Here is a 16178-nt window from a genome sequence, read left to right as displayed (position 1 = left end):
CGGGGGACACCCTGGACTGGTTGCCAACCAATCGCAGCACACCCAACATAAACACGTTTAAACCAGGGAAGGAAGTGAAAGGAGGGGAGAAAGAAAAGTTAGGTTCCACCGAGATTTGAACTCGGATCGCTGGATTCAGAGTCCAGAGTGCTAACCATTACACCATGGAACCAGATGACATCATAAGGAGCAGAACGCTTCCTATAAAGATGTTAGGTGCAAGAGAACCGCTAGAAATTAACTGGAATACATAAAGACTAGGGCTCATGAGAAACTGGTAATTTAGAGGGAAAATAAATAAAGGTCTCTCAGCCGAATTTAATGAAGCCTCTTTTACTTTTTTTTTCTTTTCTCCCCCCCCCTCCTCCTCCAGCGTGTTTTCTGCTCGTCCTTCTCCATGTAAACTGCATTAACATTACAATGTGGTAGACTACCTTGGCGGTACAAGTACAGTGGTAAGTAGTAACCTCTTGAAAGATTGTGCAATTTGAGCATTATCACAAGTTATGACATTCACCCTCACCCCTCTGCATTTTATTTTTATTTTTTTACAGAATCCAGTGAAACGAGATATTGCCGTAAGGCAAATGCAAGACTGGAGGAGAAGTGAGTTTCAAATCCACACAACAGCCAGGTTCTATGCACAGGCTGTTCGGGCTCTGGTTACACTTTGTCACCATTTATTTTTTATTTTTTTTGTAGGTGTCGTTGATACAAAACAACTGCACTGAAATAAAGTGGTGTAAACTCCTTTCATAATGTGCTCATAGAAATTGTCTTACAGATATTGCATGTCACATGTCATGTCATGTCTGGCTGCCGTGTGAAAGCCCACACAGTTCCGGCAGACTGGAAATGTTGCTGGGCTATGTATTAAAGCTTCTCTTCATGCTTCATAGGTGTCCAAATGAACTAAATATTGCTCAAAAAGCCGCTCAGTGATCTGGAGACTGAACGAAAAAAAAAAATGAAAACATCACCTTTCTCTCTAATTCCAAGGACATCAGAGACATTTTCCTTTGCCCGTGCCCCATTTTGCGTGGACCAAACTGTCAGCCGCCGGGACTTCCTGCCCACCGAGGGGAGGAGCCACAGCTCGCCCGGAGGTGAGTCACTCGAGCTCGAACCCCGGCGCCGTCTCCTGTGTTTGCAAGTCCAGATTAGTGTCCGAGCAAATCGGCCCGATTTTGTCCTGAGCGCCAACCAAAACGGATGAGAGATGAGGCAGCATCGTGGTGCAGTGTTTGGAGAGTCCGAGAGGGGGGGGCTGATCTCCTTTCGTGTGGCTCCAAGGCCACAGGAAATGATTTATGGAGCAGTCAGGCTGACCTTGAACAAATTGAGCCATATAAAGTATATTTGCCCCCCCCCAAAATCAAATTGGTAGCCGAGTCATATATGTTTTGACCACTGGAGGTCGCCCTCATGCTTCTTCCAATCCACATTTAGTTTTGTACATTTATGTGACTTAACCTCAAACCTCACAAAAGTATGTTGTGTTAATTATGTACTGCTTATGAAATGCGAACTGCATGCTTTTGGGTCTGCTAAATATGTTCATAAAAATGCCAAAGTGTCAGTTTTCCTGACGTTTGAGTGGAAAACTTTCCCACGGGTTCAAATTGTCCGTATCAGCATTAATAGAACAGCCCCCCGATCTGGTTCTTTCGTCGCTCTCTTAGTGAAGATGCATGACATATTTCTTTTTCTTTTTCTTTCTTTTTAACTAACCACTTGTGACGGAAATTGCACGTTTGCTCACAGGCAGACGGAGGATGGAAACGTGTTGTTGTAAGTCACGTTCAATGAGTTCGATGAGGCTGGTGAACTTGTAATGCGAGACAATAGGCAGCAAGACTTGCCATTGGAACACACGATGCACCACAAAAAAAACAAACAAACAAAAAAACAAAAACAAAGGGAGAATCAAATCCATGTGAATACTGAGAAGCGCTTTTTAAAAAAATGTCATGATGGATTAAAATCAAGTATGAGTTCTGAAAAAAATGTTAAATATTAATGTAAGATACTCTAACGTTAGCTTAAAAAAATGGATGTCTCAAATGAATACATATTGGAAAACAAATATTTTGAAAACATTAAATACAAATGTACTTAAATTCTTAAACAAATGGACTGCAATGGATAAAAAAGAAAAAAAAAAGAAAAAAGAAATTTACATCATTGTAGCACAGTTTGATTATGTCAGTCAGTGATTCTTTAATGCACCACTAGAGGGAGCCTGTGTACCACAATTGGAGTTAAATTACGATCTCTGCCTAAAACATTTAAAATATACAAAAAAAATATGGAGTTATCAACACTTTTAGGATTGTTTTTTTTTCCATTTAAGTTTGATTTTTACATCTAAATGCAGAACTTGTCTATCTATAGATTTCTAAATCATTTTAATTGTATCTAAAGGTTTGAAGACAATTTTCAAGATGTCGTTTCCTGCCTTGCCATGTGATCACTCCAAGGTGATTCCAATCGGGTGTGCGGCTGTATGATGGCTGGCGTGCGCGTTTTGTGTGTGCGCCGCATATGTTGCAGTGCTTTCATGCCGGTAATTGCCAGCACGTTCAAAGATGTGCAGTTCTCTGCTTTTGATACACACGTGCCAGTCGGGAACGTTTGAGCAAGCACCATCTGTGGAAGAACGACTTGAAACGTTTTTTGTCTGACTGTTGGCTCAACAATGCAACATTGAGTGCTTGTCATGCATGCATCAGGCCCGGTCAAGTTGAGGAGTTTGACACAAACGTTGCCTCATATGTGGGCCAGATCGAAGGCCTGTGGAGTTTTTTTTTTTTTTTGCTGCATCATCCACACTGCTCTTGTCACGTTGTTTTGATTCACGTCAACTGGATCATTTCACAAGCTAGCAAAAATCTACAAATGCTGCTTGAATCCTACATTTTTTTTGGTACTTTTTGGTGGCCAATTTCAGAAGAGATTTGCTGGAATGACTTTTGGACAAATGTAGGTTAATAACTTTGCTCCGTATTGACGAACTGACATGCCGTGACATGATCAACCCTTGAGTAAGCCATTTGACATATAAATCAAATCCCCGGACGGAAGCCATGTTAATGGGATGAAAATGGTGCCTGGGGATGCATCGAGAGAGGCAGCCAATATTGGAACTTTCATGTCTGTCACATTCAGAAGAGTACAGACAAATCTTACATTTTGAACCACTGGGAATTTTATTATTCGGTGAGAAAATGTGATGTCATCTAACTGAAACTCCCTGGTGGAGGTAAAAAAATAAAATTATATATATATATATATATATGAATATATATATATATATATATATGAATATATATATATTAGAGCTGTCAAACGATAACTTTTTTTTAATCAGATTAATCACATCTTAGAATTTTGATTAATCATGATTAATCACTGACTTAAAAATGCTTTCCCCCCCCCCTCCCAACATGTTTTGCCCGCTAAATTTGAAGCGCACCTGTTATGTGTTAATTTTTTCGATATTTAATGTTATGAGGATGTCTTCAAAAATGTATATTCACTGCACACGCTCATCCTGCTTTTTCTAATCAATTAATTATTTGCATAATTTAAAATGGGAAAAAAATGACCTACGGCATATGTAAACATACTTTAATGCATGTAGTTATGTTTATTGCTCAAACTCCAACAGCTACCTTTAACGTAACCATCCGCCGTCGGCTAAAAAGGATCATCTGCGGTTAAAATTAATAGTGTGATTAATCTGTGGTAATATAATGATTAATGCGATTTTTGTGATTAATTAATTAGTTAACGCTTTAACTTTGACAGCACTAATATATATATATATATATATATATATATATATATATATATATATATATATATATATATATATATATGTTAGGTGTGTCAGGGGATTTAAAATTTTTAATTGTCATCAATCGCATGACTTCAATGGTTAACTCACGATTAATCACACATTTTATATCTGTTCTAAAGTTTTCATATTCTGGTTAACACAAATAAGAAATATGGCTTCATCTTTTAATCATTAATACAGAAATTTCATAAATCATGAAATGTAGTTAAAATTAAAAAGATATCTGTGTACAGTAAAAAAAAAAAAGTGAGATATTGGTTTGTGCTGAGGTCATTTTCCTGCCACTAGATGGCAGAACTACATTTGTAAGACATCAGTGACAGCTCAGTGCATTTTTCTTTTCATATTAAGAGCTGTCTAATATTTAACATAAAACACTTTTTTTTTTAAATTGTAAAATGCAACTTGATCCCAGTCTCCACAAATATATACATTATTATTAAATTTATCAGTGCTAAATTTTTTGACCTGACGTTATCTGATGCGTTGCTGGAATTACATTACACGCTTTCCAAGTAAGGAGTGGTCATCAAAAAAAAATTGTGGCGTTAAAGGAACTAACTCAAAATTAATGCACTAATTTTGACACCCCTAATATATATATATATATATGTCCACAGTTTTTCCCTGTTAGGAAAAAAAAAAAAAAAGTTTCTTCATGAGTCCTTAGTGAGCAGCTGTAGCCATAAATCTGACGGAATGGTTGTGTCTTGTGGGGCGGTTGCCATTTTTTTTCCTTCTCCTCCCTCGAAAACTGTTGAGAGCAACAAGTCCGGGCGTTTTCCCTTTTGAAAGGCATTGTGGGAAATGTATGAAAGGAGGTGATGAGAGGTTGCGTTAAGCAGCAGCCAGGATGTTTTGCTTCCACTTTTTTGTCCGCCAATTCCGGCCCGTGTATCAGCTTACGTTGCATAAATCCACGCTTGCACCCTAATAACCTTCAGCAGGCTCATTTGCATTCATTGTACGGGTCCTGTCATGTCATCTCGCACGGCATGTGGAGACTTACATAAAGGAAGGAACATCTGGATGCTTTTAAGAGTCATGGACAGTTTGCCACAGGTGCTGGTGGGTGGTAGCTTCATGCGGGTTATTTATTTGAAGGTTTTCAAAAGGTGTCCATTCACCCATATCTCATTTATTAGCTGGAAAGGCAAAATAAGGAATTCTTTGTCATTCTTTGTTCATACGTCACATGGAAAATAACGAGTATTCCCATTTTAATCCTACGTGATGTCAAATAATACGTGTAGTCACATGAAAGGTGCAAATTATAAGAGGCATTTGTCAGTATGATAGATACGGATTTTTTGAGACTGATTCTGATATTTTGGCAGAATATAATTCCAATACCTGATGAATTGGCCGTTTTATAAAATTGAATATAATAACGTCGTCTTTCATCCCTAACGCTTAACAACATTAGCAATATGAGTTACAGGCGGAACATTTTACAGTTTTATAGTGCTTTGTCTTTTAGTATTTGTAGAGGGAAAATTGGAAAAAAATCTTTTTTTTGTTTTTTGTTTTTTTGATATATGGTATATTTTGATATTTTTTTGATATTCAAATAACTCAAATTATAACAAGTAACTGACTGACATGTTGCATGACAATAGTGGTTAAGAAAGACATACATTTGTTGACAGAAAGTTGTCTCTGTAAAGAAGACATTTGTTTTTGTTTACAAAAAAAAATAAAAATAATACACTAAAGTGCACCAGTATTAATATTGTGTTTCAGTGATGGTACAAAAAGAAACAATTTTCTCATTGAAAAAACATCAGTTTATGGCTTAAGTAGTTTTATTGTAGATTATCGTGGATTTATTTACCTGACCAATATATCGAAAAGCGCGGTATTGACAGGTCGTGAGATAATCGTTATCGTGAGGCTTGTACAGTATATCGTGTCGTATCGTATTGTGAGGTACCCAGAGGTTCCTACCCCTAGTGGACATCCACTTGGTTTGTTTTTGTTGACGTCACTGTACATAGCCTATATGAAGATTATTATTATTTTTTTAATCATTTCATTTCTCCCATGCAATTAGAGAACACGTTTCAATTTAAGAGTTCAAGCCCACTTGATTGCGGCCGTGACAGGCAATTCACTAGTAGGCGTGGCTCTATTTTCGCCAAAATGGCGCTGAACATCTTGTACGTTTTGAATTATTTTTCAATATTTTGGTCAAAGGAATATGGATTTTTATTCCCAATTTTGAATGAAAATTTAAGTCTTGTTTGTTTTCCACCTCAGCGATGTCAATGATTATATTTCCCAACCCATCATGGAAAGTAATCCTCGACAGCAATTTGTCCACCTGCACGAGTGAACGGCAGGCTTGCTAACAATTACTAGGCCAGGAAAGAAAACATTACCGAGTCATTACAATAATGATAGTAATTCAGGCCGGGATAGACGCAGTCTCGGCAGGCCTCCTCCTCCTCCTCCTCCTCCTTCCTTCTCCTTCCCATCTGTACCTTCAAGCTTCAAGTATTCTCCATTTGCTCCTCGTGCTCATTCAAAAAGCCTTTGAAACCCAGAGTCTCCTTCAAAAGCCCGCGTACACATACCAGATGAGAAGCATAAATCGCTTGTATTCTCCCCTCCGAGCGTGGCACACATGTTGCCGTAAAATATATGACGACGCTCCGAGGCAGAAAAATGGTGCGTTGCTTCAAAAGGCTATTTATTGAATTTGAACAAACATCGGAGCGTGCAAATGTCTACAAAAGGAGCGCACCATTTAGGAGGGAGCGCTTGTTTACGTTTTACAAACGCTCCCGAGACATGACACGAGACGCCGACGGAGCCACCACAAGGCGGCTGCTGGCACCCTGTGTGGAAAACTTTTTTTTTTCTTCTTCTTCATGAAGTTGGTTCCATTTTTCTCATGTGGAGCATGTGGTACTTTCTTTCTCAACGCAATAGTAAGAAGCAGAAATAAGAAAATGGCTGGCATTGCTCTTCTGGGTGGGCCCTCAAACACACACAAGATATGCAAAATCTGTGACGGATTACTTTTGTATTCTCAGCAGTTTCTTTCATGGGTGCTCGACTGATATATTTGCTTCTCAAACAGCCATTTTTTTTCTGCTCTGATGACATCATTCATGTCTTTGCTATTTTATTGCTTGAAGCAACTCAAATAGCAAAGTCTAATAAATGTCTTTTTTTTTTTTTTTTTTCATGGACTTTTTCCAAATGTTTTTGTAGTTTTCAAATACAGTTCAGAACAGGCGTCTCCAAGTTCGGTCCTCGAGAGCCCCTATCCAGCCTGTTTTCCATGTTTCTCTCCACTAACACACCTGATTTATGATCGGGATCGTTATCAGGCTTCTACAAAGCTTGCCGATTAGCTGATAATTTGATTCAGCTGTGCTGAAGGACGGAGACATGGAAAACAGGCTGGATAGGGGCTCTCAAGGACCGAACTTGGAGACCCCTGGTTTAGAATCTTAACACTTTAACTGAACTACCTGTAGCCGATGTCTTGAAACTGGATGAGACAGGACAAGATTACTCGGCAGCTAACCGACATGCAAATGGCATCATCAATTTATTTCACGGTTATTGTGAAAAACGGCATCACATCAGTGTGTAATTTCCGCCATCTAGAATCGATCTGAATGATCCAGAATTGTCTAAAAAACGTATAAATACATTCTATTTTAAATATTACCATGGTCCTAAAGATGTATTTATATGGTTTTATGAGTTTTTTTTTTTTTTTTTTTTTTTTAATGCTAGAGCATACCTCTGAACTGAAGAGAATGCTTGAAGCAATGGTAGTTATTACAAAAACGGCCAGCAGGTGGCAGCAGGGTATAAGAGATCAACCAGGGCCATGTTACAAAAAGCTCTTTTCCCCACTGTTCTAAACATATTTATGAATAATGATGACATTTAGCTATAACCTAATGCTAATTGCCGCAAAATTGACTTTAATCTTTTTTTTTTTGGTAGGTTTTATGTTTTAAATGGCAATAGAACACAATACTCTGTGGGCTTTGCAAAATCAGTCAAAATCCAGTAAAACAGCTGCGAGCGAAGGGGGTTGCTTCAGTCAAAATGGCGGCGAGTGAATGAGTACATGCATTTAATCTTTGTTTTTAAATTCAACTCATATGCAATACATTTGCACACATTTGTTCCAATACAGTGAATGTTGGTTATATTGGGAGAGCTAAGTATGTTTTGAAGTGGAGAAGTTGAAGTTGAAGCAACATACTGTCGATGAAGATGGAAGCAAAGAGGTTCACTTATGAAAACACTCACACCTGTTATCAGATATGAGCTTTGACAAAGAGCTCCTGGAGGCAGCAACAAAAGGCTCTTTTTTTTATTTTTTTTTATTTTTTTTTTTATTTTTATTTTTTTTTTTTTTAAAGAAGGAGGCTTGATTAGCACCATGTCATGTTGGTTTTTCTCCCCATTCCTTCTTCTGTTTTCATTTGTTTGAGCTGTCGACAGGCGACTTGACCTAAAACGAAAAAAGCTTTTGTGTTTGTTTGCGCTTTGTCAACATTAGGCTTTTCCCATCATTCCCACGAACTGCATCGCCTACAATCGCTTTTGATAAGACCCGTTTGCCGGGTGACGGAAGATCTGCGAGGGGCTCAAGTAAATACAAGAGATTGAGCCGCTTTGATTTGAATTCTATACATAGACGTCAAATCATCATCGTCATCAAAGGCCGTTTTAGTGTATTGTGACCAGCGCAAACAGCCACAGTTTGCTTGCCAATTGGAGTTGAATTGCATGTCTTGGGGGTCAAGCACACACTCGATTCCAGTGCACAACCCACTATACAAATGTTGACTCTATGAGGAGTCATAGGTCAGGTGGGGACTGATGATTGAGGGGGTCGACAGCTTTATTGAGACTGGCGTCTATAAACAACTGACAAGTGTGTACATGAATACAAGGTGTGGACTTACCTGTATATGATATTTTTCTTGCTTATAACAACTCAATTTAAAGACATACAATAGCTGTATATATATATATATATATATATATATATATATATATATATATATATATATTGTGATTTTGTGACCAAAATGTATTATTTCAAAGCTTTTTCCACCGTTAATGTGACCTAGAACAGTACAACTCAACTGAAATATTGTTTAAAACCTTTTGAGAATGGACGTTGAAATGAACTACATGAATTTATGTGGTTGCACGCCTTCTTATAAATTGTATGTGACTGTGTTCAGACTTAACCAATCACCACAAACTTGTGTTGAATGTCATAACTAGGGATGTAACAATATCCAAATGCCACAATACGATATTTTCATGATATGAACCTCACAAAATGATAATTATCAATATTGTGGGGAGGTTGATTGATGGTATAAAAAAAAAAAAAAAAGCTCAGGATACTGTATAAAGAATCTCAATATTGTAAAAAAACAAACAAACAAACAAACAAACAAACAAAAAAAAAAAAAAAACTCATTTGGGGGTGAGCACAATATTGTGTTTATACATAACAGCAGTGACAGCGAAATAGGCTTGGCCAGTCATTTTAATTTAAATGTCTCGTCTATAGAATTCTAATTAGCTGAGGTCACAATTTTACGTACAGTTCAAATTGTACAGGTAACATCAACCGACCTAAAATCACAAACACTTCATATTTGAGGCACTTACTTGATAACGCACACACACATTGCGACTCGATGTGTGTGAACGTTCCCATTCATCTGGCCAATAGCACGGGTCTTAAATAGGGATGGGCGAGTACCGATACCAGGTATTGGTATCGGGCCGATACCAGCCTTTTTGAAAGTACTCGAGTACTCGTGATACAGACGAGTACAAGCGACCGATGGCAGAGGGGGAAGACGTTAAGTGAGTCCTCCTTGCCTGTAACTGGCGCTAGCTTGCAGCAGTTTTTCACCAAAATTTCACCGGTTTGGAAATACTTCAAAATTGTGAATCTTAAACTAAAAGAGCATTTTAGTGTTTTATTTTGAGCGCTAAGACTGTTGAAGAGTGACTTTGATGTTTTTTTGTCAAAATTAAAGGAAATATATTTGTTTAAAAATATCTTTTAGTGATTTTTTTTTATTTGTCAAAATGGTATGCTACTGGTATCGGCAGTTGGTATCGGTGAGTACTGAGGGTCTGAGTATCGGTCTGAAAAAAAGTGGTATCGAACATCTCTAGTCTTAAACATAGGTGGCCAAAATATGCCAAATTCAAATGAAAATGCACTAATTAACTAACAATGCAGGTTTGTATACCACTGCCTGTCTTTTATGTAGACATGTTACAATTCAGATGCAGTCACAAGTATGTAGGGTCCAAATTTGTCTCTTTGTATTTGTCGTCGAGCTCAAAGATATGAAGGAAATAATTGAATGGCTCGCAAAAGGGAAAAAAAAGCAGCCACTTTTGTCACAACCCTCTTTCCATACACACGAGGAATACGACGAGTTTGAAGCGTAAGATTGTGTTGACAGGGTGAGCAGAAAGAAAGCACCTGGAGTGCAAAGCAAACCTGCAAGGTCACCTTCACGCCCATTTGTCTCTTCTTGTGGCTTGTTAAAAAAAAAAAAAAAAGACAGAAGACAGAAATAGAGCAAGAGAGAGAAGAAAAAAAAGGGTCAACACCACTCAAGCACATAATTAACTCAATGATTTTGCAGTTTGTTTGGAGAGCCCAAACATATTTTAGTTGCATTGCACAAGTTTGAAGTTTGAAATGTATTTTATGTAACAAGTACTGCAAAGTGGTCTGCAAGAGTTTCCACAAGGGTTCATTTGGTTATGGAACACATGCATGCTGTTCATATTTTGGCATCGCTGATCTTTGAAGGAATTTCTATTTAGGAAGGGCAACATCTGGAAAGCTAAGTGCTTTGTTGGTTTGGCATTTAAAATATGACTGCATTGCATAAGTAGCAATCTCCGATATTTGAAAGAAAGTCAAGAAAAAGCTCCAACGTCGAGCAGTAAGAGGGAAAGAAAGACGAGCAAATTGTAGCACCAGGTGCAGGCAAGCTGCGGGGCCTCGGGTGTTTTTGTTGCCAGTGTCCTGCTCATAAATCCCCCCATCTCATCACTTCAAGGCCTCACACCAGGCTAGCATGCTAACTTATCATGTTATGAGAAATGACATTGTTCAAAGCTGGTGGGGACTTTAATCATGAATCATCCGATATATATGGATTTTATATATATATATATATATATATATATATATATATATATATATATATATATATATATATATATATATATATATATATATATATATATATATATATATATATTCAGCAAAAAAGGGTCTTAACCAGCTATCGCATTTCATGATATCATACACAACAGCAAGCAAACAAATAAATAATAGCCTACAAACATTTTTTTTAAATTAGACAAAACTTAAATACAATCAAACAATCTTATCCTAACTACTTCAGCGATTGAGGTTTTCTGATTAAGATTATATTTCTATGATGGGGAAGCGGCAGTAAAACAGGCCAAAATCCAGATGTCGGGATGGCAGGGCAAGAAACAAATTGTTTGCATACTGGATGTGGTTTAAACAAATGCATGCATGTAGAAATACGTTTTAAAGGGATACTTCTTGACTCATTGAACAATTTTCAGCAGTGACAAGTTAATATTTTGTCCAGAATGAATTTGATAATGTCATTATTTTTCATGTACAATGAAAAAAGTAAATTTTCGACTTGCTGCCGACTGGTGATGACATCACGTGTGCTGAGAAAGTAGGTCACGGCCAATCATGGTTTGGTCAGTAAACAGAGCCATGATTGGTCGTTACCTACTTCCTCAGCACAGGTGATGTCACCTTTAGTCGACAACAAATACAAAAATCACTTTTTAAAGATATTCATTGTACATGAAAAATAATGAAGTTACCACATTAATTATCGACAAAATATTCACTTTTTACTACTGAAAATGGCTCAATGAGTCAATTATCCCTAAGTTGATATTAATTACACATGTCCACTAGTTAACCGATTTGTCTCATTAGTCGGTCTGGTCCCGTCTGTCATCCACTCAGCAATTTCCGTTCCCATGCGTCTTGCTTGACATTGTGAGTAGCGCGGTTGGATTCATTGCCCGAATTTCTTTTCACTATTTGTCCGATGTGTTGTTATTGTTTTTGACATGCAGTTAATTACAATCTCCCCACCCCCCGCCTGCATTTGCGGATTCTTATTCCCGTATTTGGTTCCACTAACCGCCGCCATTTAAAAGAGCAGGATGTAGGCTTGCTGGAGTTTTGAAAGTGCTTGAGATTTGGATTCACAGGATGGACTCATTCTCAGCCATTGTTTTTTTTTTTTTTGTACCCTCTTTGTTGTTGTTTTTGGCATGGGAGATTTGCCACCATCCAGACTCACAGGCAGCCCAAGTGATTTAGCTCCTCATTTGTGTGGAATTAGTCACAGTTGGAGAGCCGCAGATCCCCCCCACCCTCACACAGCAGAGTTTCAGACATTATTGGAAAAGCCAAAGTTATTTTCTCCCCCCCTCTCCCCTTATCTACTTTGACGGGTCCCCAGTTTTCCACCTGTGCTGACACGACGGAGACTTTACAATAGTTCTCAGAGTTACAAGCTGCCCCCCCCTTTTTTTTGGGTTGGAATAATTGTGGAGCATTTGTCAGGCAGCCAGTTACAGAGGCGGGGCCAACTGCTGATTTACGGCAACATCTGCAAGATGTAAAGTCCTTGTATGAGCTTTTAATCATACGAAGAGCAGTGCATGGGTGAAAAAAAAGAAGAGATGGTCCACTGGGGGTTTTCTTGGAGCCTGTACTCCGATGACAACTTGCGTGAACATATTATATGACCGTGGGACTCGTGTGGCTTGGAACCTCCAAACTCAACCTAAAGTCAGCTGGTGTTTGTAACCAAAGTGTAGGCTATTCCTGTCATCTCACGTGGTCGACGATATAACCTCCAAATAGTTCAAATGCTTTGTCGCTTTGGAGGGCAAAATCCAAATTTTAACACAAATTTTCACTGATTTATCATGTCATGGGTTTTCCGACTCCAAATGTGCGTGACCTCGCATTCCGGCAAGCTCGGGGCCACCTCGTTTTTCAAAAATATGCATTTCAGGAACCAAGAAAGCGTTGGCAAATGTTGCAACAAGCCGAGAGATCGTAAAAGTCAGAAACACACAGGTCGCCCCGGCAGATTTCCTGACCGTCAGAACTGAGAAATAATCTTTTCTGCAAGCCGCCTGTAGCTATTTGATATCATAAACATCTGTCTGTGTGTCACCACATCTGGCAATAATCAAGACAAATTAGCTGCAAAAAAAAATAAAAAATCAGCGTCTGGCCATGAGAGCATGCTTGCTACATTCATGTCCTGGCTGGGGCGGGCGGGTTCGCCTCAGGTCCAGACTGGACGCTGTGAAACATGAAGATTGGTCGCTGATCTGTGACCGAGACTCCCATCAGTCATTTGGTCAACTTCCTGTCTCGTTTCGCTAGATGCATAATCAAAAGAGGAGGAAACTATTGTGTAATCTCCCTTGTGTGTTTTTCTTTGCCCCGCCCCACTTCTTGGGTGGACGGAGAATCGCTGCACTCTCAACTTTTTGTTTTGCAGCAGTTTCCTAAATGAGTAAACAAACCATTATGGAGAGTGTTTAACAACTTCCTCCTAATTGTAACATGCACAGTTTGTTGTGCGCAAACAGCGAACGTAAAGGCAGCCATGCATTGTATGAAAGAGTGTGGCAGTATACGTAATAGGGTTGGGAACCTCTGGGTACCTCACGATGTCATACAAAGTGTACGATAACATCTCATTATATGATGATACCGCGATTATCAATATATTGGTCAGGTCATAAATCCACGATAATCTACGATAAAACTACTCATGACAAGTTGATGTTTTCTCAATGAGAAAATCGTTTCTTTTTGGATCATCACTGAAACAAAATTAAAAATGGTGTCTTCTTCACACTGAGTACTTTTTTTGTATTATTTTTTTAAACAAATACAAATGTCTTCTTAACAGAGACCACTTTCTGTGAACAAATTTGTGTCTTTTTTTTTTAAACATGATTGTCATACAACATGTAAGTTACATAGACGATAGTTTCATTTTATAAATTGACACATTTTTTTGTGTAACATTGCAAAAGTCAATAAATGAATAAAAGTACTTAAATATTAAATCCAATTAAATTAGTATTAATATTCCTCAGAAATTGCATGCTTCAAAAAGTCGAAATATAAAATAGGTTTAAAAATGTTGAAATTGAAGTTATAATACACATTTTTCATAGAAACGTGTGCAAAACTGAGTCAGTCAGTAAGCTGAGTCTTCTTCGACTGAAGACTTCCGTACATTTCCTTGCCACTCTTATGAGGCGCTGCCCCTAGTGGCCCACCAAGAAATTGCTCAATAAGTAATGAACCATGGAGCCGTTATAGTGGTTGTATATTAACTACAAATATCGCGATACTTGCGTAGGGGTATCGATAATCTATCGGGAGACGAAGTATCACGATTTATCGCGATATCTATATATCGTCACACTCCTAATACATAAATGCCGAAAATCAATTGAATGACATTATTGTGGGGCCTTCTCCCCGTGCCCGCGTGGGTCTTCTCCGGGTACTCCGGTCTCCTCCCACATTCCAAAGACATGCATGGCAGGTTAATTGGGCGCTCCGAATTGTCCCTAGGTGTGCGTGTGAGTGTGGATGGTTGTTTGTCTCTGTGTGCCCTGCGATTGGTTGGCAACCAGTTCAGGGTGTCCCCTGCCTACTGCCCAGAGCCAGCTGAGATAGGCGCCAGCAGCCCCCGCGACCCTTGTGAGGAATAAGCGGTCAAGAAAATGGATGGATGGATGGATATTGTGGGGCCAGGTTAACTTGGCAGGCTCCAAACTAAGACCATGTCCACATAAATGACTTTTGAAAAGAGCTAAGAACTCAGTTTGGACAAGGCCCTGCAACAAAGTTGTTTGTTTTTATTAACTGTGATCATCACAATGAACCGCCCTTTCAGTCTTGCGGTGTAATTCCTCTTATCTATCTCAATGTGCCTTTTGCGATGGCGCCTTTTCTGGAAACGACTTTCTCCAGCCGTCTGATTGGCTCAACTGACCTCCCACTTCAGGTCTAAAAAGGATCTGCCTTTGGGGAAGTCTATCCTACATTTTGCCATTAACTTCTCTGAATTGTAGGCCAAATGAGTTTCGCTATTTCACATTCACAAAGCTCTACACTCTCTCATTAGGTCTCTAACCTGAAACTTTGCACCAAGTTAAGAATGTGTGCTTTGTTGACCCAAAGAGGATCGGTCCTCGAGTGTTCCTCCGCCAACAGATGTTTCCCAGGTGTTAGGGTGTACGCTTTCCCCACCATCTTGCCTTAATGGCAGCCTTTCCCAAAGCGCTGGCGAAGACTTCCAACAAACTCCCCTTCATTCCTTTGACGGTGGGCTAAAGGCATAGAAGCCAGCGAGGCCAGGTGTACTTCAACAAACTATGAGGAGGGGAGCTAAATGAGACATGCAGCAGCACATCTTGCACACATTTCCATTGAAACTGTCCGAATCCAAACACACACCAAGAAGACACAAACAAAAATTTGACTGCAGTTCAGATCGTAACCGGAGAAGGGATACAAGCCAAAGGCGCCGACAAGAGCAAGTATGAACAGCCAGCCCCTGGTGCACAAGCGCACCTTTTTTTCAGTTGAAGAAGAGGCCTGAAACAACAAACCACAAAGTCAGAGGGAGGTTGGCAGATGAGAGGAGGAGGCAGACAAGGCCATGAGTCATTGGCCAAACAAAGTTATATGGTGTCATGATCTTCTAATTCTTTAACACAAAAGTACATCGTACCCAGTTAAGTATTGTTTAGAACAGGGGTGTCCAAACTTTTTCCTCTGAGGGCCACATACAGAAAAATAGAAAGCTGCAAGGGCCACTTTGATTTTTGTTAAAGTTATTTATTAACACATTCATTGCCATACCAGCAACAAATGCATCATTTGACGTATTTTTCCGTCAATGGCAGTGAATGAGTTAAACATGGTAAAAATCAATGAATCAATTATAAATTGTTGATATAATGTGCAGTTCCTTATTGAAAACTGCTAACACTCACAAGGCAAATAGTGACCCCTGTGTGCCACTATAATAGATATGCCTCTCCACTGAGCAGCAGCTGATCCCAACTTGACATTCTGAACCACAACAAGAACAATCGGTCGTCAACTGACCACACTTAAGATCCATTAATCTAATGTGATGTTTTCACAAATTGGACCTTGACACTA

The 16178-nt window shown here is 38.9% G+C and overlaps 1 protein-coding gene and 1 non-coding gene across 3 annotated transcripts in view; one reads left to right on the top strand and one right to left on the bottom strand.

The window, feature by feature from the left end:
• Positions 1-16178, top strand: part of atp23 (ATP23 metallopeptidase and ATP synthase assembly factor homolog) — a 30137-nt gene that overhangs the window by 10777 nt on the left and 3182 nt on the right. The window contains exons 7-9 of one of the 2 annotated variants that reach the window (XR_013278884.1): positions 374-455; positions 555-606; positions 1000-1106. Coding sequence is in view for 1 of the 2 variants with exons in the window: in XM_077498901.1 (XP_077355027.1) it covers positions 374-413 (40 nt within the window). In the remaining variant the exon portion in view is untranslated. Of the gene's footprint in view, positions 1-373; positions 456-554; positions 742-999; positions 1107-16178 lie in introns of those variants that run through there. The other variant, XM_077498901.1, reaches the window with a different exon arrangement.
• On the bottom strand, positions 101-172 carry trnaq-cug (transfer RNA glutamine (anticodon CUG)). Its single transcript has one exon. It is a non-coding gene; the product is annotated as a tRNA-Gln (tRNA).

The sequence above is a fragment of the Festucalex cinctus genome, chromosome 16 (genome assembly GCF_051991245.1).
Source record: "Festucalex cinctus isolate MCC-2025b chromosome 16, RoL_Fcin_1.0, whole genome shotgun sequence".
NCBI classification, from domain to species: domain Eukaryota; kingdom Metazoa; phylum Chordata; class Actinopteri; order Syngnathiformes; family Syngnathidae; genus Festucalex; species Festucalex cinctus.
This window is presented reverse-complemented; position numbering and strand designations above follow the sequence as displayed.